The sequence below is a fragment of the Phaenicophaeus curvirostris genome, chromosome 19 (assembly GCF_032191515.1).
Source record: "Phaenicophaeus curvirostris isolate KB17595 chromosome 19, BPBGC_Pcur_1.0, whole genome shotgun sequence".
Classification (NCBI taxonomy): Eukaryota; Metazoa; Chordata; class Aves; order Cuculiformes; family Cuculidae; genus Phaenicophaeus; species Phaenicophaeus curvirostris.
Genome location: NC_091410.1, coordinates 15,042,728 through 15,065,635, shown reverse-complemented (window position 1 = coordinate 15,065,635; position 22,908 = coordinate 15,042,728). Strand labels below are relative to the sequence as shown.

The following is a 22,908-nucleotide window of genomic DNA, read 5'->3' as shown; positions in this document are numbered from 1 at the left end:
GTGGGTATTTACAGCCTACAGATCCCAGGCGTGCTTTGTGCCCTTTTGCACGGTATTTTAACACACGTTCCAACAGCAGCGTTTCTACTCTTTCATTTTACCAGAAATAACCCCTGTTGCTTTCACTCTTTGCAAGCCCAACCAAGTTTATTTCTGCTGCCTCCTCCCGGACATTGCATTGCACCTCGTGTTTGTATAGACTGGCAGTTTTCACATGATTTATCGGCAGACTGAACTTTCTGTACATTCATTCACTCTTCACCACCACAACTGGCCGCGGGAAGCGGGCTGGTTGCCTGTGTCTATCCCGACCACCCCTGCCTCGGTCAGCCCACGAGGGAGCCTTTCCGCTGGCTTGTCAGGAAACACAAAGCCTCCTTCAGAGGAGCGCACGCGATCGTTCCCCAGCCTCAGCGAGGGGAGAGCTCCTCTTGGCGAGGGCACGGATTAGTATAAAAACATAGACGGCTTTGCTATACCGGTCAGAAATACCCTCCCCATCCAAACCAGCCCGGCACATGGGGTGCTGGCCGGCGGCCCCGGGCGGGACCCGCGGTCGCGGTGGGCGGACAGGGTCGCACCGCGGGGAGGGCGCGGCGGAGCGCCGAGGCCGCGGAGGGTGCAGGGTCCCGCCCCGCCGCGGCTCACGCAGACCCTGCGATCTCCCCCGAGGCGCGCAGCATCGCGGGCCCGGGCGAAGAGCGGCGAGGGGGGGAAGCCGGGGCGCTCCGCGGCCGCCTCGGGCCTACGGGAGCGCGCGGCGGGGCCCGCCCCGCCCAGTGTGGCCACCAAGCCCAACATGGCGCCCCGCCCGGCACAGCCGCCGCTCCCAGCATGGCCGCCACGGCGGGTTGCGCGCACGCGCACTGCTCCGGCTAAGGCCCCGCCCCAGGGCCGTGCGCGCCGCTCCCAAGATGGCGCTGCAGCGGTGACTGGGGTGGCGGGAGCGGGCGGGTGTGCACGATGATCCCCACCGAAGAGGCGTCAGCCCGCAGAAGGGAGATCGAGGGCAAGCTCAAGCAGGTGAGGCCGGGCGGGGGACCGCGGCGGCCCCGGTAAAGCCGGGGTCCATGGAGCTGCCCGCCTGCCCGGGGCCCCTCAGGGCCCGGCGCCTGCCCCGCAGCGGCCCCGGCGCGGGCCCAGGGCGCGGGCCCAGGGCGGGGGCCCCGGGCACCGCTGCGGGCCGGCGGCTCCCCAGCCCCGTGCGGTTCCCGGTGAGCCCAGGCTGCGGGGCCGGGAAACGCGCGCTCGGGACCCCTGCGCCTCGTGGGAAAGTTTCTGGTTGCGCTGTGACGAGAGTGCGCTAAGGCTGGGCTTGGGGAACAGGAGAGAAGTGCGTGTTCCATTCAAACCTCTCTCCTTGCGTTTTGTGTCTCTCCCTTGGTCCAATTGCACTGATGTTTATTTGGAGGTGGTGTGTTAAAATGTGTCCTCAGTGTCAGATCAAGCGTGATTTGCTGCAGTGTTTACTAGGACTTGGAAAAACCTACATGTGATGTTTACCAACTTAAATGCCTAGTTTTCAGAATTTAAGATGTACTTTTTCTTTTTACAGGAAGAAGAAACTCTCTCCTTTATCAAAGAGAGCCTTGAGAAGAGTGACCAGCTTACAAAGAACATGGTAAGGAGGTCTCTGAAGTTCAGCCCTGATGTTGGGCCTGGATTTACTTTTTCTTAGGATAATCTGTTTTCAAGGCTGTCCTTGTGCCCATCTGAGAAATGCAGAGTAATAAATCACTTGCTCTGTGTCTGTTTTACACTTCACTGGCTGGACAAAGAGGTAAACCAGTCAGCGTTTCCACCCTAAGGGGAAATTTGGGGCTCAGATGATGAGTTGGTGGCATTGTTTCTTTACAGTCTGCCCTATCTCTTGGGAAGAGACTCCAGACTATTTTGTGCAACAGCATCGTGCTGTTGCTTCATAAAGTCAGGTTTCATTTGGAGTCTATTTTGGGAGTAAAAAGTAATCGTTGTGCTCTAATTGCTCGTAGTCTCTTAGCTAGTGTACTGTGTTGAGCTTTGGGTCAGTGTTTAAAGAAAGCATTAAGGCAGCCTTTGTGAGCTTGCTAAGTTTTTCCACCTTTCATAAGCAATATTATAGTCTGTTTTAAAAACCAAATATCTCTGATGGAAAAGAAGGTTCACACTATGCTAGTCTTGTGCCTTCATATTGTGCATCTCATGTTTGGGTCTTAGTGGTCATGGAGCAAAGCAGCTGCCACTTTTGTTGCTTTTTTTTACCTCCAGGCAGTTCCTGCAGATTTATTTCCTGCTGTCAAATAGTTTTGCTCTTCTGTAGTGCTGTTTTGGAATATTATTTTCATGCTTTACAAACATTTAATTCACAATTGGCCCATCTCTGTATTACAGGCGATCTGTTCCATGATTATTAGTAGAAACTGGGACTTAGAGGGATTAAACAGCCCAAAAAGTGAAGCTGGGACACAATGGTCTTCGACTGCCCTGCTCTAACTACTGCTGTACTGCGTGGATCCATGCGGAAGGGTGCTCTCCTCTCTCTGTTTCTCTCTTGGCATGTAGGTTTCTATCCTTTCATCCTTTGAAAGTCGTTTGATGAAGCTGGAGAACTCCATCATCCCTGTCCATAAACAGACAGAGAACCTGCAGCGCTTGCAGGAGAATGTGGAGAAGACCCTGTCCTGCTTGGATCACGTCATCAGTTACTACCATGTGGCTAAGGACACAGAGAAGATCATAAAGGAAGGGTGAGTTGAGCAGTTAGAGCTTGCTGGGGACCTTCATCCTATTGAGCTTTTGGGACAGAGGTAGGGAAGCTGACTGCATACCTTCGTCATAATGTTCCTTGTGCCCTTCCTACACTCTTTCCTCACCATCAGTCCACAATAAAGCTGACTGACTTGACCTTCAGCAATCCCCAGAGGGCAATGTCTACGCACAGTCTGTATTGGTTTCTCTTCCAGATTTTGCATACGTGCTGCTCTTTGAAGCTCGTAAGCACTGTTGGCTTCTCTTCTTTCCTCTATCCTTTTCCCAAATGTTCTTCCTGCCCTGCTGATGTTGCTGCATCCAGGGTGAAACAGAACTGTTCTGGAGCCTGTTTTCAGTCTCTGGGGTGAGATGCCTAGCTTCCTCTGCCTTCCCATCAGGGCCTGACTGGGAGAGGCAGGCAAAGCTGTGTGAATTGTGTGCCGCTCAGTCGTCAGTACTTCTGCATATGCTACATTGATTCAGTGTTCTGCTGTAGTGTTGAATGGAGGCAAAACACAGTCCCATGTTCTCCTCCTACTTGAAGAAAAAGGAATTGAAGTTTTCCTTGTTGCTTCTGTCCTGAGTTTGGTCTGATGCTTACTTGGTATCTTCTTTCTTTGCTTCTTGTTGCATTGCTTCTTGTTTTTTTGTTTTATTTCCAGCCCCACTGGGAGGCTGGAGGAATACTTGAATTGCATGGACAAAATCCAGAAGGCCGTAGAATACTTCCAGGACAACAACCCAGACAGCCCAGAGCTGAACCGTGTGGTAGGTCATGGAGCTTGGTGTAGGTGAAAGAGGGGCAGATGTAGCCATGCTGCTTGCCCTCTTCTGTGTGAGGCTGGTGTGTTTGCAGCCTGGTGAAGGAGGTGCTTGAGCAAAGCCAAGGAAACTATTGTTTTGGCTTCTATTTAAGCCTATGCTCGGCAGCATTTCTGCTTGTGGCATTTTGCTCTCTTTATGCATTGTGCCAGTAGGACTTCTGGAAGGATATCTTGCACGTGTGGTGGAGTTGATTGAATCTCCTCCTGAGTAGCTCTTCTTAATCCTTCAACTGCGTGAGCAGAATGGGAGATCTGATTAAATCCCACTTGAAAACTGAGCAACTCCCAATTATTTAATTATTTTTAGAAGTCTCTTAGTTACAGACAGTGGAGTTGAAGCATGAGGTACTTGACAGTGGTTAAAAATGCTGCAGAAAGTACATACTCATGCAGAAGTACTTGTGAGTGACTGATAGCAGAAGCCTTGTATTGCTTCTCTCCTGCTGTTTTGCTCTAGAAATCCCTCTTTGAGAGGGGCAAGGAGTCCTTGGAATCAGAATTTCGCAGCTTGATGACACGACACACCAAACCGGTCCCACCTATCCTCATCCTAGACCTGATCAGTGGGGATGATGAAATGGAGACGCAGGAGGAGATGTCTCTGGAGCACCTCCCAGAGAGCGTCCTTCATGATATCATCCGCATTTCTGGCTGGCTAGTGGAAAATGGCAGGAATCAAGGTGGGCAGTGCTATGTGTTGTTCCCTTGTAGCTCTGTCAGGAGAGTACTGTGTAACTGCTTACCGCATGTGGTTAAGAGCAGCAGTCGTGTTGTATGTAGCACTCCAGAGTTTGGCTAGTGTGTTACACCCTTTCAACCATTAAGCCTCTGCTCAGGCACTGTGTAGCTCACAAACTGCAGGTCGCACTGCTATCGGTGGCTTGTAGCGCGCTGGCAGGGCTGGTGTCTGTTTCAGTGGCACCTTTTAGATGAGGAGTTCAGTTTCTTTCCATTACCTGAAGATCCTGGGTTTTGTGTGTTTGCAGTGAGGCTGACGTGATGGTTTGTCAGGTGAACAGAATGATGTCCTGGTGGATACAATGAGAGAAAAGGCTGTTTAAATAAAGCATAAATTATATTAATGCATTGGCTGTCCTATAGTAGAAATTCATTTAACTTCCATCTGCAATGCCTTCTGATGGAACTGCAACTGTCTAGTGCTTGGGTGTTACAAATGCACAGGATGCTGGTCGCTTATTTCCCCTTTGGGAACTGTTTATGTACGGAACTTACTGTATTAAATGTGACAAAGGGTTGGGGGAAAATCAGCAGAGATGTTCTGCAGCATCTAAATCTGCCTGCAGCTTTATACTCCTTTATTAATTTTTCCTGTGGGAGTGAATGACTGTGGGCTTGTTGGGGAAAACTTGCACTTTCACATACACTCAGCTGCGGGAGTCACCCCCCACCTCAGTGACTGACTTCTGTGCGGGGATTACTGTGCTTACCAAGCTTTAAAAGCTTGTCAAGAATTTTTCCGTGATCAAAGGCGACTCAAGCATATATTGCATATTTTGTTACTCAGTTTGTCCTCTGCTTTCAAATGAGGAACACCTCATTTAGTTCCCGAGTGCCCTCAATCTCGAGAAGTGTGTGAAGTCTCTCATGCTAGAAACTGAACACTTGAATTCACAATGTCTTGCACTGCTGTCTCGTATCGGTTCCACAACTGCTGTGCTCTTGGTAGTGGTGCACAGGCCTAATGTTGCATGTGGTGGGAGGGCTGGAAGGAATACGGCATGGGAAGGAAGAAGTTTTTGAAGGAAATAGGAGAGGCTCTGGGAGGGAAAGACGCCAACTTGGGGTCCCACATCAATGCTAGTAAGTCCCCATGGGGCACAGAGTGTTTCAGGAAAGGTTTTTGTTTTACCAAGTAGAGCTCTGCTTATAGTCTTGTTTCTACCTTGTCTCCTTAGATTTCATGACTGTTTACTTCCAAATCCGCTCTGTCCAGCTCGACCGCTCCATCAAGGGTCTGAAAGACCATTTCCGGAAGAACAGCTCCTCCACTGGGGTGCCATATTCCCCTGCCATTCAGAACAAAAGGAAGGACACCCCCACCAAAAAGCCAATCAAGAGACCAGGTGAGCCCCTGAAGCAGAGGATCGCTGCTGTGTATCCACTTACCTGGATAGGAAACGCTTTTCTGCAGGCCTTCTCGGTGCTGTGGCAGCCTCTTTATCTGAAATGTGCTTTTAGGACAGGAGCAGGGGTGAGATTTTGGAGACAGGCACCTCTTCTCTGCCTTGGATTCAGCATTGAGATTACAGATGTTTTCTGTCTCTCTTTGTCAAGTCTGTTCTCTGGGTAATGTGAGGGGAGAAGAGGGGCCCTGTGTACAGGCAGATAGAAGACTGTTGACTTAACAAAGGAGATAAATAAAAAGAGATCTGGACAGGCTATAAAAGGATATGCTCTGTGAACACCTGTCCTTGGCCTTGGAATATTGACAGTGCCGTGGCAGAACAGAGAACTTGGATCTGATAGACCCCATCAGTTTAATCATTAGTTATGAATAAGTTGTTATTGTACTAGGAAACCAGGAACCCAACTGGAGTTGAGATGGGGACTAGGTAGGTGCCTACAGAAATGAGATCCAAAGCTGTCTGAATTTTGGAAGGGTTGTTAGAGCTTTTTGTCTCAGCCTGTCTTTGGAAGAGCTAAGAGTGTCGCTGGTGGGTTATTCCACCTCTCCTCCTCATAATGGAGTTTTGCTGCATTTTCTACAGGCAACAAGGCTGGTCCCGCTGGTGTACCAGAGCTGGAGTCCCTGTCTCTAAAACATGCCATCTAGTGGGAGCACAGCCAGAAGGAGGGCCAGCAAAAGCTGGCTTGTACCTTGCACAGCAGCACAGTGACAGGGTCCCTCTGTGTGTCACTGTACCTGCTGTTTCCTCTGTAGTAATGATGAAAGTCAGAAAAGTTCATATTTCCGCTGGTTTGCCTGGCAAATACTCTCCTACCCCAGCATTTCTTCTTGTGTTGTCCAAATAGTTGTACTGGGTTCAGGAAAATAGTAAGTGTGGGTAGGGTCTGGGAGTGGATGGGATGGGCAAAGGAAAGAGAAGAAATACCCATTTTAATTGTGTTGTGTTTATTTTTATAATCCTGATGTGAATGCAGTCCTCATCCCAGGTAATGTGCATCTGTTTGTGCGTGTGCTGGCCCTGGTGCTCCCTCTCTTCACTTCTGTGTGCGGAGATGCTTTGCTGGGCCTCTTGCTAAAGCAGAGGGTGTGCCTGGGATATTTAGAGAGGGAGGTCTGCCTAGGGAGGGCCATGACTTCCAGAGATCACCCTGGTCTTTAAAAATCCATCTCTGCGTTGCTGCTATGCCCTGGAGCTGTTCCTGAGAGCTGATCTGTGAGTTGCAGTTGGTGAATACAATCCATCTATGTATTTCAGTGGATTTTCCCCTGCCAGCAGAGAACCACTTGACAGGAGATGTCTCACCTGACACTTGGCTTTCCTCTGGAGTTTGGCAGCTAGTTATTTGCATAAGAGTTTGTCCCCACTGATGAGAAGAGACCTGTAGAGGACAATATCCTCCAGCTCAGAACTAGCTGTGCTGCAGATTGCAGAAAACTAGTGTTTAAAATGACTCCTAAGCATGACGGCAGTCATTTGTATTCAGCTCCTGAGCAGTGGCTCCTGCCCAACAGCTCAATTACAATAGATAAAAAATATTTGGTAGCTCTCTACTGAGAGGATGGAAGGTGGGGATCTGTAGTTGTGCCATGGGGAACTCAGGTTGTGGATGCTTCAGATTTGGTCCACAGTTCTTGGCTATCACCTGACACTGAAAAGGTCCCTTAGTTTTGATTGCTGTGCAGTCAGCGTGATCAGTGAATCTTTCTGAGCAGCCTGCCAAACAATGACATCTCCCCTGTGCTCAAACAGTCGGAGATGGAGGAGGCTTTTTTTTTTCCCATGAGCAGATTAAAAAAAATGGCTAGCTTTTTTTTACTGAATCTCAGATCTTGGATGGTCACAAAGAGAGTACAGAAAGGAGTCCATGTATTTAAAGGTATAAGCATTTGTTCTCTACAAGCCAGGCTCCTCCAAAATGCCTGTATTTGGGTGTCCAAAATTATGTCTCCTCTGTAGATTTCCCAGGAGGTTTTTCTCCTGGTTTTGCCCAGTTTAATTTGAGTTTGTGAGATAGGTCAGGTAGAAAGCACAGAGCATGGTCTGAGTGCTCTTAGAGGACTGACTGTGTAAAGGGAAGAGCATTTCAAATGATCTGTATTGGGGTATTGTTAATCTCAAGGAAAAAGTAATGGCTAATTTGTATCTGTGAATAAGGATAGACAACCAGACTGTAGCTCGTGAGGGATAGGGACAGTTAAGCCTCTATACACCAACCATCTCTTGTGGCTCCTAAATTGTACTTAAATGAAATTAAAAATGGAAGAAAACACCCCAGTCTTCGAGAAGAGATTCACCATTTTTTCTGCAGTTCCATCAGCTTTCAAGGACAACTCTTGAGGTGGAGGTCTCACACCCTCTTCACATTGGCACAGCAACCCACTTCGTACCAATATTCATCTGATGGTGGTTGATTCCCCAGGTTTCAGCCTTTGTTCGGCTATGGACAAAGGCATTTTTTTCTGTGCTCTTGCTTCAGTAAGTGAAGTCAAGTTCTGCCAATTTGGGTTTCAGATAAGACATTTTTCTCATGGTTCCAACAAGTGAGGTATTTCCTTAGTCCTTAAGGACGAATATCCCAGTGCACACCCCAATGCACACTTTAACCTATTGCAAAAGATAAATAACAAACTAAATCTGATGTACTACACGCTGCTTACCCGCAAAGCAAAGCACAAGAGAAGCTACAGCTAAAGGGAAGGTGAGGTATTAGGGAGAGGGTAACAAGGCAGATACATCTACCTCTCCTCAGGCACTGGGCTGGATTTTGGAGAATATATTCCATATCCATGTGTTGTTCCAGGAGGTTTACAGCTATCCATTATTGCTTCATTTGTTGGTGTACCCTGTCCTGTCTTCTGTTGTTACAGCATGCAATTAAAAACCTGACTGCTGGAGATACTTGTAAAGCAGAGTCATCTCCTCGTAACTGAAACTTGCCAAGTCAGGGTGAACGGCTGAAGCCATCTGTGGGCTGTTTTTCTAGCAGTTTGCTGTTTGAAATGTCAGCAGTCTGTCTTAGAGGGCAAGTGTATTTAGATTCCCAAATCATCTGGCTGCAAACCAGTGCACATAAAATACAAAGGCAGTCGCTTGTTTGTGCTGCCAGGGAAGAAGGGCCAGAAGATGCTGGTTGGGGCGCCCAGCCTAGCTGCCTACAAGTAAAAGCCAGTTTTGTGCAGACCCCTGCAGCTGGTGCTTAAGAAAAGAGGATGTATTGCCCTTCTGCCTTGTTAGAAAACTACCTAATGGAATAGGCAGGAGAAGAGTGTGGAACTGCAAAATTATGCCTCATGTATGCCCCAAAGCCACTTTATTTAGCAATGGGGCCACAAGAACAAAAGTTTCAGGTGTTTTTTGACATTTGGGGTCTCTTTTCAAGCTATAGAGGAGCCCTTTTCCAGTTTACTTAAGGCTCCAGTTTACCTAGCCTGGAGGCAGGCTCTGGAGTCTTTGTGTGCCAGGAGAAAAAGCCTGTTCCTGCTTCCCATATTGATGACTGCCCAGCTTGAATGTGATGTTTTCATTAGCAGCTGAAACCATCCCATTTGGTTAGCAAGCTACCTAATAGGGGAAAACAGTCATGGAACAAAAACATTTAGCTTCCACTAGAATCGTTAAGGCCTAATTACAATGCTAAGTAAGATGGACACAGCAGAACCAAAGTGATGCCTGTGAAGCTGAGCCTTGGTGTGTGTTAGTGTAAACACAGGTAATTGTGCTTATGCAAATAGGGAGGGTTTTGGCTCTCATCTGAGAAGAAACTGTCAGGGACGGGCTGTGGAGACCCACACTGCATGCCTGTGAGCGAGATCCTATTGAGAGCAGCAGCAGTTGTACTGTCTGCTTGTTTTCATGTCCGCTGACCCTCTTTTTTATTCTTTGTTAATTTTTCCCCCTGCATGCTTGAAAGCAAGTGGGAAAGCTGAGAGAACTGGTAGAACAATACCAGAGCTGCTCTGCATCAGCCATGGTAACAACAGTAGAAACAATCTTGGTGCAAACCTCCGGAATTTGTTCTAGCCCTGCTTACTCAGAGGAACTTGTTGTGGTGCTCGAGCTCTTAAGGTTTCTGAAAGTAGCTAAGAGTAAAGTGTTGGGTGTGAGGAGAAAGCTTGGAAGAAGTGGCAAAGTCCTCTCAGTTCATCATATGGCGGCAGCTAGGAGCAGATGCATCAACACAGTGAGGGTAAGTCTTCCCACCTCCCCAGTATGGGGCTAGAGGGAAGAGAAGTTTCCTGCTAGAAGAATGTGTTCTATGGATGTGATTTTTTTTTTGTTTACTGAGGTGTTGAAAACACTCTGCGCTGATAGAAGAAAAATGTTGCCAGTGAAACATTATACTTCAGCAACCCTGTTCTATTGTTTTGTAAGTGCCCCAGGTTAAGGCAGCTTGGTAATTCAGTGGGAGCTTCTCTCTCCTTGTCCTCTTCCATTAGAGGTGCACTGTCTGGGAGATTTCGAGTTCCCTTGCCCTGCTGTGTATCCCTTCGTAGGATGAAGCTTGTCCTGCACTGCAGGATGCTCTTCCACTGACACGTGTTCTGGGGCTTCCCCTGAGGAGAGCAGTACTAAGCATTTGGGCAGCCAACACTCATTTCCAGGCTGCATTGTGGCTCTCAGTTACTGGTGGAAGTAGGGATTTTCTGCATGTTTTAAGTATTTATTACTTTAAAACGGAAGAATAGTTCTTACTTTTGGCAGCAGCATTTTTATTTCTCGGGTCCTTCATTTACGTAGTCCTGTTCTGTTTCATTTGGGTCTCCTTCTACCTTCCCAAAACTTGGTTCCCTGTTGTGCAGGCAACAGTAAAGCTCTGCTGGGAGGGGGTGTCCGTGTGCTTGTGATAATTGTAGCTGGTTGCATGACGACTAACCTTTTAATGTGGAAACAGTGCTTAATCCTCAGTTGTCACATTAATGCTTTGTTTTGTGCTTTCAAGCTGTATATCCAGCATTTGACTTTTGTTCAGTTCTGTCTGGTTTTTGTGTATGTTAAGTATAAATCTTTTAACCCAGTGTTATTTTTTTTCCATGGTTTTAATTGATTTGCAGTCCCTTAGAAGAGAAGTGCCTTGGGGATTAGGGTGATTAGTGCGAGTTAGACATGGGTGGGCAGCATCCATTATTAAATTATTCTTGTGGTGGGAATTGCTGCTGCAATTGCTCTCTCGAGCCCAGAGGTTGTCACCCTTTTATGGCTTCCTATAACGCCAGGGATCATTCCTTGTCTTGGCTGTGGGCTCCTAATGGGTCTATATTGAGCATGCTCAGAAGATACCCTTTGAGAGGCACCTCTTTCTGCAGCTCTGAGGAGCTGAGATTGTGGCTCTGGGGGGCAGGCATCATGTTGTCTGTACTGCAAATCCCTGCTTCCACAGTAGAGGAAAAGTATCTGTGTGCTTGGATGCAGAATGTTGGCTTAAATAAACTCATTACGGGGAAGGGTGCTTTGTTGCTTCCCTTCTCAGATTATGTTTTCTCACCTGGCCATACCACCTCACCAAAATGATTTGAGCCTCCCCTGGTTCTGTAACCATGGCTGGAATTCATATTCCTACCCTCAAAGCTGGGAAGTGGTCTGGAAGCACACTTGGACATGAGTTTAGGGTTCACAGTCCTGTGCTGAGCATGCTCGCTGGTGCCCAGCATCCTCTTGCTGGGCCCAGGTGACTTACTGGTGGAGGGATGGTGTTCTGGGTTTGTTTTCTTTCACTCATTATCCAGGTCTTCTTGTCTCTTCTCTCTGGCTCTGGTGACAGGCACGATCCGTAAGGCTCAGAACCTTCTGAAACAGTACTCTCAGCATGGTCTAGATGGGAAAAAGGGGGCCTCTAACCTCATTCCTATGGAAGGTAATCACAGCTCTAGCTATTTCACCTTTGACTTTCTCTGTGTATCAGCCTTGCTTTTCCATGTCGGACTTCCATTAGCCTAGTGCTTGGTGGACAGCATTGGATAAGCACAGCTGTCCTTGGGGAACCAAGGAGATGCTGGAGTGCCAAATTATTTTTCTGAATTTAGAGTCTGAATTTCAAAGCAAATGTGAGTGCAGATGGAGAGGAATGTTACCTTAAAGCAGGTGATCCACCACAGCCGCCTGGCTGATGGAAGCTCTGCTCTGATGACATCTGCTTGTGGTGTTTCTGTTCTATTTTCTTTTTGCCTGGACTTTGAGACCTTTCCTAGTGACCTTTCCAAACCTGATGCTGAAGTGTCAGACCACAGCTAGCTCAGTGCATCATGCCTGTATATCTTCTCTGGGGAAACCCACCCAAGCGGTTGTCTTCCATATTCTGATCTCCCCTGTTCATAGAGGTTGTACCAGATAACAGAGATGAGGTCACTTGGTTCAAAGCCACTGTAAGACCTTTCTGCCTCCTGCTGTGTATGCATCCAAAGTAGATTGCTTTGGCACCTACACTGTAGTCTACTAAATCCCAGATGGTGACTAACATCACCCATTTTGGGGAAAAAAAAATTAGCGTGCTGAGCAGATGGGTTTTAAGTTTGGATTTGTAATGGCTGTGGGCACGAAATATTGGACTTCTGGTGCCTGCTAACTTGTTCAGAACTTATGGAGGAGGTTCAAGGGACTCCTGTGGCCTGACAGATGACTTAACTCACACTTCTTATCAGGTTTTGAAGGGTTGCAACTACTGCATAGCCCAATGAAGGGATTTGGTCAGGTAGCATTCCTGGGACTGTGTAGGGAAAAAAATGTCCATCAGATCAAATAAGCCAAGCTTGAAGCAGCTTCCAGCCAGTGTGAGCATCCATGCTGTAACCACCCTGGATAAATTGCGCCTTCTGTTTGTGCCGGCTGACATCTCACTAGGTCATGAGCATGATTTACGAGTTAAACACCTTTCCGATACCCTGAGCGACAAGCATGGGCCGGCTGCTGGTAAGTACCATGTTGTCACTTCGTAATGAGCTGGCTAACAACGCTTCCTTTCAGCATGTTTCACTGTAGTTTTGTAGCAAGTGGCTGTTCATCTGTGTGGTCAGTCCTGGAGCATGGGTCTTCTCTGGCTGAGAAGCTCTTGTTCTTCTCAGTAGAATTCATTCCTACTAATCACACGTTCCCAAGCCCTCAAAAAGGGAAGCTCAACTTTGTCCAACCAAAGACTGGTGTCCACGGTGCTGAGGGGCGCTTTCCAGTTGTAGCTGCTAGCTTGTTTGATGCTGAAGTGAAGCAAACAGGGAAGGGATTACATGCAGCATGCAGCACAGTGCCACTGTGCCACTGTCCACCACAGGCAGTCCGTGAAACCACATCGTGTTTGTGTATCCCCTGTCGACCATAACATTTAAAAGATCAACCTCAAGGACTTCCTAGCATAGTGAAGAATTGATTGTTTCTCCATTAAAAGTTGCAGGGGTTGCTGGGAGGAGGGAAGCAGTAGCAGCCCGTAGCTCAGAAAAAGCCTCTCTGTAATCTTACTGTCTTGCAGTGGTTACTGCAGGGTTCCGAGTCATGCAGGATGGTGTGAGTCTCTTTGCTGATACATACAGTAAGCGGTTAGCATGAGTTGGTGTGGGCCCTTGTATTGGCATTCCTCATGCCTGATACATAAGTTCTTTGCTAGATCTTCGTCTGTGACCATTATATGCCAGGGCTCGAATGTCTGCATTTGTATGCAGCAGTATTTGGCAGATAGCTTACCTTGCTATGCTGATATTCCTGCTTCAAAGGATTCATCTGCCTGTTTTTTATCTTCTGCTTCTGTCTGAGGGAAGAGGCTGGGTTCCAGGACAACCTTAGTTTCCTGGAAATGTTGACGCAAAATGGCAGTTCTTCATCTGCATGACGATAAGGGATAAGGAATTCTAAAAATAGAAGCAGAGATGTTGAATAATTCACCTCAGACCTTCCTGAGTTTAGTACTCTGTGTTCAAGCCCTTGATTAAATTTCATCTGTATCCCAGAAGAGCTCCAAACTTGCCTTCTGTCATGAGGCTAGTGTCCTGATGTGTCTTTTTCCTGAACTGCAGATGGCTTTGCATGCCTCGTGCAGGATATGCACAAGCACTGGGGCAGGTTTGGTGAGAAGGTGATATTGTTCTCGGGCAAGGATGGATGCAAAGCCAGAACCACCTTTTTCCGAAGAACCTTGTGCTTCTTGTGTAAACCAAGGCTTTGGAGCAAGCAGAGCAGCTCAGTGCTGTGAAATTTGTTGGTTTTTTAAAGACATCTTACCCTTACAGGGAGGGATGACGTCTTTGACATTGAGATTGATGCGTACATTCACTGCGTTAGTGCCTTTGTCAAACTGGCCCAGAGTGAATACCAGCTCCTGACAGAAATCGTCCCAGAGCACCATCAGAAGAAGACCTTTGATTCTCTCATCCAGGTCAGTTGAGCCTCTCTGGTTGGCTTCTCTTGTAAAGAATACACACAAAGCCTTTTTTCCTTCCTCTTCATTGTGAGGATGTGAATTCCACCAGCTGATGCTGGTGCCCATGAGCACCACCACTGCTAAGGCTGTCTTCCAGGACCTGTGCAGGGAGCTGGGGCCTGCACAGGCCCTGTAGAACATGTGGTTGAAGTCATGTGCTGGGTACCGCAAACAACCCATCACCTAAATTGGCATCCTTAATGCGTATCTGGCACTGAGTCTCTTGTGTGACCTGGGCAAAAGTCATGCTGCTTCATCTTCACTCTGGCTTTGTTGCAGGAATCATTAGATAATTTGATCATGGAGGGGGATAATATTGTCTCAGCTGCCCGGAAAGCCATCATCCGTCACGACTATTCGGCTGTGCTCACAATCTTTCCCATCCTTAAGCATCTCAAGCAGATGAAACCAGAATTTGACCAGGTCTTGCAGGTAAGCATGATGGGATTGAAGAGGGTCCTGTGGCTTGGGTTGTCTGGAGAGCTTTTTGAAAGATTGGTCACAATGGCTTTGAACGAAGTCATGCATCTACTGTTCTCCAGCATCGTGAACTGGAAGTGATACAAATGCAGTTTCCCCCTTTTTTCTGGTGAACCAGAAACTGCATCGCTCAAGCAGTTCTTTTCAGTTCAAGCCATGACCCAGTGATGGAGTGTCTACATTATTCTGCTGTATACTTGGCCTCTGAGGTGTTTCATCTCTACTGCTGAGCTTAGTTTAAAACGTGGTCGTTGATGTCTGGAAGATGGGCTGCTCAGAGGAGAGCCTGCTTGGACTGTACCACAAGGTTCTCCAGGTATCAGATATGCCATCCAGGTTTATCATGGCTCCTTCCCATCTGCTTCCAGCTGGTGACTGTGATGTACCAACCTCCTGATCACCGTTAGGGTCACAACATCTTCCCTTCCTGTCTGGCTAAAGAATGCAGGATTTCATGCCTTGTTGATGGTGATGTAGATTCTCCTGGCACATGGGGAACAGAGAGATGCTAGGATGGGGAATCATGGAGGGTAGCTCCTGAATGAAAGCTCAGATACTGTTTGTTTTCCCTCTCTGATCTGTTACGGGACTATTCCAGGGAACTGCAGCGGGCACCAAGAACAAACTGCCAGGGCTGATCACTTCCATGGAGACCACTGGTGCGAAGGCACTAGAAGAGTTTGCAGACAATATTAAGGTATGATTCTCCTCAATGTTCTCTCTAGCAACACCAGCAGGCTTGGAAGAGGGGATTTCTGAGCAGCACCCCCAGTTTAGCTTTCTGCTTCCCATGAGACCACGGTTTCTGGCTAAAGCACCTCTGCTTGCTGGATCGCTTTGGATGGTCAGCTGCAAATACCAAATGCTTGGTGCTGATTTGAAATGCAGGAGGCCTCTGCCTAACACCTTTAACAGTCATACTGCAAATAATTTGACATGAGCTTCCAGGCCCCTGCAGATATTGAGTCAGTCTCAGAATTTAATCCTATTTAAAAAGAAAGGAAAATTTGCTGGCTTGAAAAGCTCTGGAGGACTTGAGTTACACTGTCTCTGTGTAAGGTGGGCTTGCTGAATGCACTGCCTGGTAGGTGAGCTGAACTTCTGATGATAGTCACATGCTGAGCAAACCCCTGTGGTCCTGAGCTGCCAGTGCATAGGAGCTGTGGTTTCTGAGCACCAGGAGATGGCACTGAGAGCCAATTCTGAGGGTGTTGAGAGAGGGTGGATAAACAAGCCTACAGATCGCTTGCAGCAGCAGTTGTAGTATAGATGTCTGCTATTTCATTACATGCTTGCCTTACGTCTTTTTCTTTCCTCTTAGAATGATCCGGACAAGGAATATAACATGCCAAAAGATGGGACAGTTCATGAACTCACCAGCAACGTATGTGATGCTGTTTTGAACCATCCTTTGTCAAAATCCCCCTCTGAAGCAGTTTTAGAGTGGTAGGGAAATCTTTTAAGTTAAGCTGGCTTGGTATTGGAATGGCAATTAACTGATGCCATGGGAGAGGTTAGTGAGTTACCCTTGCTAAACTGTGACGTGATTGTGTGGGTAAAACCCAGCAGCTTAAAGGAGTGTGATGTGGTTTGTTTCTTGAAGGTTTGTAAGTATGGAGGGCCAATCAGTCCATCATGATCTTTAGTAGCAGACCATAAGAGAAACAGTGCTGGTTGCTCATAACTTCTTCCCCTTGCTTCCAGGCCATCCTTTTCCTACAACAATTGTTGGATTTTCAGGAGACGGCAGGTGCCATGCTAGCGTCTCAAGGTACATGTATGGGGCTTGTTTGGGCATGCAGTTCATTCCCCAAATTGGACACCTTCCCTAAAAAGATCAAGCTTCTGCATTCACTGTGAGCTTATTCTCCTCCTGTCCTTCACCCTGTGGTTTGTATTGTCCTCCTGTCTGCTATGAACATGTAGTTGGTTATCTGGAGAACTCCAAGGGATGCGGAGTTTCCCTGCTGGCCTTGCACACTTGCTCATATCAGATGTTCTTGGAGTGATGTTTATTGCTGATATGCTCTGTGGGCAAGGGGCACCCACACAGGGCAGAGCTCTTCTCACTTTGAGTGACTCTGGTTACTGAATGTTGTTCAAGTTGTGGCCTCTGTCGAGCCACGGACCTGACATCACCCTAGACGGCATCATCAGATCAGAGGTGATTATGTCAGTGGACTTTAAGGGGCAGGAGCTGCTTGTGCAAATAGAGGCATCTGCTTTGGGATGGTGAATGGCTTCTGAGGGTGTCTCTCTCATGACAACTTTCAGTTGCTAGCTCCGGTCTGGAGTTGGATGGAGTGATCCCAGCTGCTGGGAAATACATGCAGTTTTTTCTGTGATGTTTCCCTCAAGTGGTAGCAAAAGCAGACCTAATCAGTTGAATGCAGTGATACCCACTGCATGCTTATGTAGAGCCCTGCAGGGATGCTAAAGGGCAGAGTGAGGGTGGGATGGCTCTGCTCAGGTTCCTGGGAACACTATATGGGCTGGGCAATTCACTTCAAGGACCAGTAAATTGCTGCTGGCCTGAGGGGAAGCTTTCCTTCACCTTGAAAGTGGGTTTGAACTGATTTGGAATGAGGTGTCTTGCTAATTACAAACAATGACAGTACAAACAATGTCTCTAGCAGGGGAAGGAGGTTAGATTCTACCTTTACTCTGTGATATTTTTGTGGCCTTGGAGGGACTTCTACCTGCTCTTCTTTGTAGCTGTCTGTGGCTGCTTTGTGTTAATATCTGCTTTGTTCTCAAGGGGATGGTGGTCTCTAACCCGTCTTTTTGCACTTTGCATTTCTTTCTTTCTTCCTTCCCTTTTTCTCTGCTTTGCCTAATCTTTGTAGTTCTTGGGGACACATACAATATTCCTTTAGATCCCAGAGGTAAGCAGACTTACCTACCTCTACCTGTTTATATTGCCTTGGACTCTGGTGATGTATGTTAATTTTTTATTCTCTAGGAGTGGTTAATAAGTTAACAAATAATTGAAGAGGGGAAAAAGGGGAGGGTGAGTAACTCTTGCCAGTGGGCTGGAGAGAATAGGGAGGGCTTGTCACCAGCAGACAATGAGGGAGGCCTCATGAAATGAAACAGCTTAAAGACACTCTCATGGCACTGAATCTCTTTGGCATAAGTAGCAAATTGGCCCAGCTGATATCATGCTTTATCCCATGTGTGCTTGGCTCCTTATTGTTCAACTCCCAGCAACAGGAGCCTTGAGGCCTTTCCCATGGGGTGCTTATGAACTTGGACCACCCGAACTAACCCCGTCTGCCAAACTCTCTGGTGGGGGGAGGATGAGATGGCTACCCCACATGTCCTGTGGGACCCATGCCCACAAGCTCTTGAGGGCAGAAAGTGACTTCTTATGCATAGACAGAGGAACGTATGCCAGCCTGGTGTCCTTGTTTGTAAGGTCAGGCTTCCATGCTGGCAGAGTCCCTCCTACAGAGCCAAGCAGGCCCCATCAGCAGCCATGGGAATGGCTGAAGCTTCCCAGAGCTCTTGCTTGTTTCAATTACTGTTGTGTGCCTGCTGTTAACAGCTCCAGCTCATTTATTCTCTGACTGCCAATTTCTAGTATTTACAAACATTTTTCAAGTGGTGAGGGAGGAATGGGCAGCATGTGTCTAATGATGAAGAGGATGGCCTCTGAGAACTAGGAAGTAAAGGAGATGTTTCTGCTGGGTTGCTCAGCACTTGGTGTAGAAACAAGGACTGAGGTGTGCGGAGCTTTTCTATCTGCACCTTAGATAAGCTGCTGGCAGTCAGCACTCAAGCAGGGAGCTAATTTCACTGTCAGTGGGAGCTCTGCACTAATTCCATAGCAACAGGGATGAGGCATGTTTGAATAGATCCAGGCTGAGCACCCCACCCCCTTCCCCATGGCATGCTAACTGGCTTAAGACTCTTTTCCTTTCAGAGACCAGCTCTTCAGCAAGTAGTTACAGTTCAGAATTCAGCAGGCGGCTGCTGAGCACCTACATCTGTGAGTACTCTTCACGTCTTCCAGTTTCTGCCGCATCGGCTGCCCTTCACTTGGTTCGTTCCTGGGTGAAGAGCACAGGCTGTCTCTTACTCCAGAAGATCTTTCCATGTTTGAGCTGGAGTCTGATGGGAGGAATGGATAAAATGGTCAAAGTGGGAGCTTGAGGATGTTAGTTAGACAGGATAAGGAACACTGCAGCAAGTCGCTGTGCTGCAGAGCTTTTGTCATCTGTTACCTCGAACCATTCTCACCTAGTGCTTTGCACCTTCAGTCCCACAGAGTCTCCCAGCTGCTGAAGGGGATCTGTAAAGTCTTGATCCTGCATTTAACAGTAAGATAGCGAAACGAGTTTGCAGTACTGCCCTGTGATGGTCTCTTACAAGGGGGATCAGATCCATTGGCTTCTTTGGGATCTGAACCTGTGTCATGGTGAGGCCAAGTCTGATTGCCCATGCTGGCCCTGGGACTTAGTCTGAACACAGAATGCAACTGTATTGCTAGCTGCAACACAGGAGCTCATTCGCAGGGAGGTATTGGTGACTTTCTGAGAAAAGATCTCTCCAAGGCTTGTAGGATTAAGAACACGTGATTGTACTCTTGTCTGTACCTGCAGCTGGGGCTGAGCTGTTTGCTTTGCTGTGGGCCCACAGCAGCAGTACAGAGTGCTCAATTTGGATTGTGAGCAATAGGAAGTCTCAGTGCAAAACATTGTCCTCTGTTTTTCTCTCTTTAAGGCAAAGTGCTGGGCAACTTGCAGCTCAACCTTCTTAGTAAATCCAAGGTGTATGAAGATCCAGCTTTGAGTGCCATTTTCCTGCACAACAACTACAACTACATTCTGAAATCTCTGGAAAAGTAAGTGTGTATCTGGGAAGATATACCTGAAATCCCAACTGAGTGCTGTTTTGGAGCTGGACTCTGTATCAAGTGCATTTACTTGCTTGCCTGTCTCACTTCTGCTCTTTATTCCATTCTTGAAACTGCCTTTTTGAAACCTTTTGCACTATTATAAACGTGACATTACATGAGAGTAATCAGGTTGTAGAGAATCCTTTGATCTTTGGAGGACTTGAGGACATGTGTTTGGAAAGTAACAAATAGCTTCTGTCTCCCAATTTGTGCATTTCAAGGTCCTGTTTGTTGTAAAGAGCAGAAAAGACCTTGTTTATATGGGCTTGAAATGTTACCATCCTGCTAGCAGCTCCAACAGCAGCTAGCTCATGTGCTTCCTCAGGTTTTCTGTTCTCTTCCAGGTCTGAACTAATCCAGTTGGTAGCTGTGACACAGAAGACAGCTGAGAGGTCTTACCGGGAGCTCATTGAACAGCAGATCCAGATTTATCAGCGCAGGTCAGGTGACATCCTCTGCTGTTCCCTTAGTTTTGGCAGTTAGAGAGCTCCTTGGGAGCATACTGCTGGAGCAGTGGGAGAAATTACCCTAAACCCTAAATTACACAGCCAAGTACTTTTGTTTCCAAGTGATTAATATAACTGAGAAGGGGTCACTGTGGAAAGTTTTGGGGTGTTTATTGTGAGAGGTGGCCTTTCGGTCATGGGTGGAGACACAGATGTTCTGGTGGGATAAGCATAACTCATTCTTTGCATCCTTCATATCTCTCTTCAAATACAGTTGGTTGAAGGTGACAGATTACATCTTGGAGAGAAACCTGCCTGTCTTTCAACCAGGAGTGAAGGTGAGAGGATGGGCAAGGCTGGTTTTGAGATGATAGGAATTGTTGGAAACATCTTTTCCTTGTCATATTAAAAATTTGCCAGAAGCCTTCTTTATATCTCGTGCCAGTATTGCTCTGCAGAATGAATACTGTGGCTGGAACAGGATGGAGAGCAGCACTGCCTTCTAATCTTCCCGGCTCCAGATTCACACAAGTCTTTTGATCTTTGTCTCCATTCTTATATTCACCTGAGCAGATGCTTCTCTTTTGGATTTGTTAAACCCTGACACCTTCCCATAGAAAAGACCGGAAGCGTAAAGAAGTCTGGTTTTTTGGCTGTTTTGGCTGATAATTATGCTCATTAAACCTGCTTCAGATGAAAGCCAATTGCTGAATGCAGGTTTGCTGCTCACTGCAGCTTTCTCTCCTCTCTCCTTCAGGAGAGGGAATTCAAGCCAAGTAGGTAGGATATTGCTTAGGTTGTATAGGGAGTTGTGGGCAAACAATGATGTTGGAAATTTATTTGTGGAGATTAAATAAAATTCTTTCCCTCCTTGTTGCAGCTCAAGGATAAGGAGAGGCAGATGATAAAGGAGCGCTTTAAGGTAAGGAGGTGTTAGATGGCATAAGAACATCCCATAGTTGAATGGGACAAACATTTGCACCAAAGATCTGCCCTAGGAGACCTCTCTGTTGATGAACAGTGGAGGGGGAGAACATCAGACTCAGTATAGACACATGAATGCAGACAGGGCAATGACTGTTTTACTTTGGACAGGGTTTTAATGATGGACTGGAGGAGCTCTGTAAGATCCAGAAGGCTTGGGCAATCCCAGACATGGAGCAACGGGACAAAATCCGCCGGGCACAGAAAATGATTGTGAAAGAGACCTACAGTGCCTTCTTGAACAGGTGATGGCATCTTGTAACATTCTTGTCTCTTCTTTGGATTTACTGAGATCTTTAGGGACTAGAGTAGCCTCAGCCGCCCTGTCTTAACTTCTCTACTCTGTGCACTAAAACATTCCCAAGCTGAACTCTCATAGCTGTGAACATCTGCTGTCACCTTGATTCCTTGGTCAGGGTGAGTGCAGATATTCTAGGTAGCACAAAGCTCTGGGCTCTTCATGTAAAGCACAAAAGACCAATTCACAGAATCACTAGGTTGTAAAAGACCCCCAGGGTCATCGAGTCCAACCATTCCTATTAATCACTAAACCATGTCCCTCGGCACCTCATCCTCCCGTCCCTCAAACACCTCCAGGGAAGGTGACTCAACTCCCTCCCTGGGCAGCCTGTTCCAGTGCCCAGCGACCCTTTCTGTGAAAAATTTTTTTCTAATGTCAAGCCTGAACCTCCCCTGGCGGAGCATGAGGCTATTCCCTCTTGTCCTGTCACGTGCCACGTGGGAGAAGAGCCCAGCTCCCTCCTCTCCACAACCTCCTTTCAGGTAGTTGTAGAGAGCAATAAGGTCTCCCCTCAGCCTTCTCTTCTCCAGGCTAAACAACCACAGTTCCCCTCAGCCGCTCCTCGTAAGACTTGTTCTCCAGCCCCTTCACCAGCCTCGTTGCTCTTCTCTGGACTCGCTCCAGAGTCTCTCAACATCCTTGTCGTGAGGGGCCCAGAACTGAATACAGTATTCAAGGAGTGGTCTCACCAGTGCTGAGTACAGAGGGAGAATAACCTCCCTGGACCTGCTGGTCACGCCATTTCTGATCCAAGCCAAGATGCCATTGGCCTTCTTGGCCACCTGGGCCACTGCTGGCTCATGTCAACACCCCCAAGTCCCTCTCCTCTAGGCAGCTTTCTAGACAGACTTCTCCTATTCTGTAGCACTGCATAGGGTTGTTGTGCCCCAAGTGCAAGACCCGGCATTTGGCCTTGTTAAACCTCATGCCATTGGACTCAGCCCAGGGGTTCAGCCTGTTGTAACCAGATCGTGTAACCCTGCAAAGATACTCTGTCAGATTGAAGTGGGAGGTGTTGGAGTGGAGCTATTTTGTGATGGAGGAGGGGCCAGTGGGTCTCAGCCATGTTCCAGTTATTTGACTCCTGGGAGCTGTCTTCCTCTGCAGATATGGCAATGTGCCCTTCACCAAGAACCCCGAGAAGTACATCAAATACCAGGTGGACCAAGTGGGGGATATGATTGAGAAGCTGTTTGACACGTCAGCATAAATCTCTAGCTGTCGTGTACTCTCCAGTTGCCAAGTACCAGTCAACACGCTCTCAGCAACCTTTGGGACTCTGTTCCCTTTTCCCCTGCCCCATTGTGGTGGGCAGGGTGTTATACCTGTATTTATCAGATTTATAAACCTGTGGAAATGCTACCTCCTGGCTGTCTTTACCTTCTTCTATAGATCTGGAGCAAAGGCTGCTGTGTGGGATCTTACGTTTGCCCATCTTCAAGGTTAATGCTTTGATGTGCAACAGGCATGGTGAATGTGTTAAAAAAACCCAATGGGTACTCTAACCTTCAAATGGTGCTGCCTGCTTCCTTGATGGGTTTTGGGAATCTCAGTTCTGTAGAATCCTAAAGGATTTTCCCATTGTTGCTTCTAACTGCTACTTAGCTCACGATGAGGCGAGGTGGCAGTTGTACGATACAGTGCTGCCTGGCCGTAGTAGTGCCTCCAAGAAACAGGGGCTCTCTTCATCACAGA

At 47.5% G+C, this 22,908-nt stretch overlaps 1 protein-coding gene across 13 annotated transcripts; it reads left to right on the top strand.

The window, feature by feature from the left end:
* Positions 1-893: 893 nt before the first annotated feature.
* Positions 894-22,575, top strand: EXOC7 (exocyst complex component 7). 13 transcript variants are annotated; one of them, XM_069872801.1, is made up of 22 exons: positions 894-1,023; positions 1,556-1,621; positions 2,542-2,726; positions 3,393-3,498; positions 4,012-4,234; positions 5,471-5,638; positions 6,678-6,689; positions 11,463-11,555; positions 12,539-12,607; positions 13,912-14,057; positions 14,382-14,534; positions 15,181-15,279; positions 15,904-15,966; positions 16,287-16,353; positions 17,429-17,467; positions 18,508-18,573; positions 19,308-19,428; positions 19,827-19,922; positions 20,203-20,266; positions 20,809-20,850; positions 21,024-21,157; positions 22,321-22,575. In XM_069872801.1, the coding sequence occupies exons 1-22, from the start codon at positions 964-966 to the stop codon at positions 22,421-22,423; spliced, it is 2,175 nt and encodes a 724-aa protein (XP_069728902.1). In that variant the 5' UTR covers positions 894-963; the 3' UTR covers positions 22,424-22,575. The 13 variants fall into 13 exon arrangements, with proteins under 13 accessions (XP_069728902.1, XP_069728903.1, XP_069728906.1 ...); XM_069872802.1 differs by lacking the exon at positions 6,678-6,689; XM_069872805.1 differs by lacking the exon at positions 12,539-12,607.
* The last annotated feature ends 333 nt before the right edge of the window (positions 22,576-22,908 follow it).

Excerpts from the sequence above, each read along its gene's own strand:
- EXOC7 (XM_069872801.1), top strand. The coding sequence starts at position 964 with ATGATCCCCACCGAAGAGGCGTCAGCCCGCAGAAGGGAGATCGAGGGC. Across the intron at positions 1,024-1,555 it reads TCGAGGGCAAGCTCAAGCAG|GAAGAAGAAACTCTCTCCTT; the intron begins GTGAGGCCGGGC and ends TTCTTTTTACAG. Across the intron at positions 15,967-16,286 it reads TTCATGAACTCACCAGCAAC|GCCATCCTTTTCCTACAACA; the intron begins GTATGTGATGCT and ends CCTTGCTTCCAG.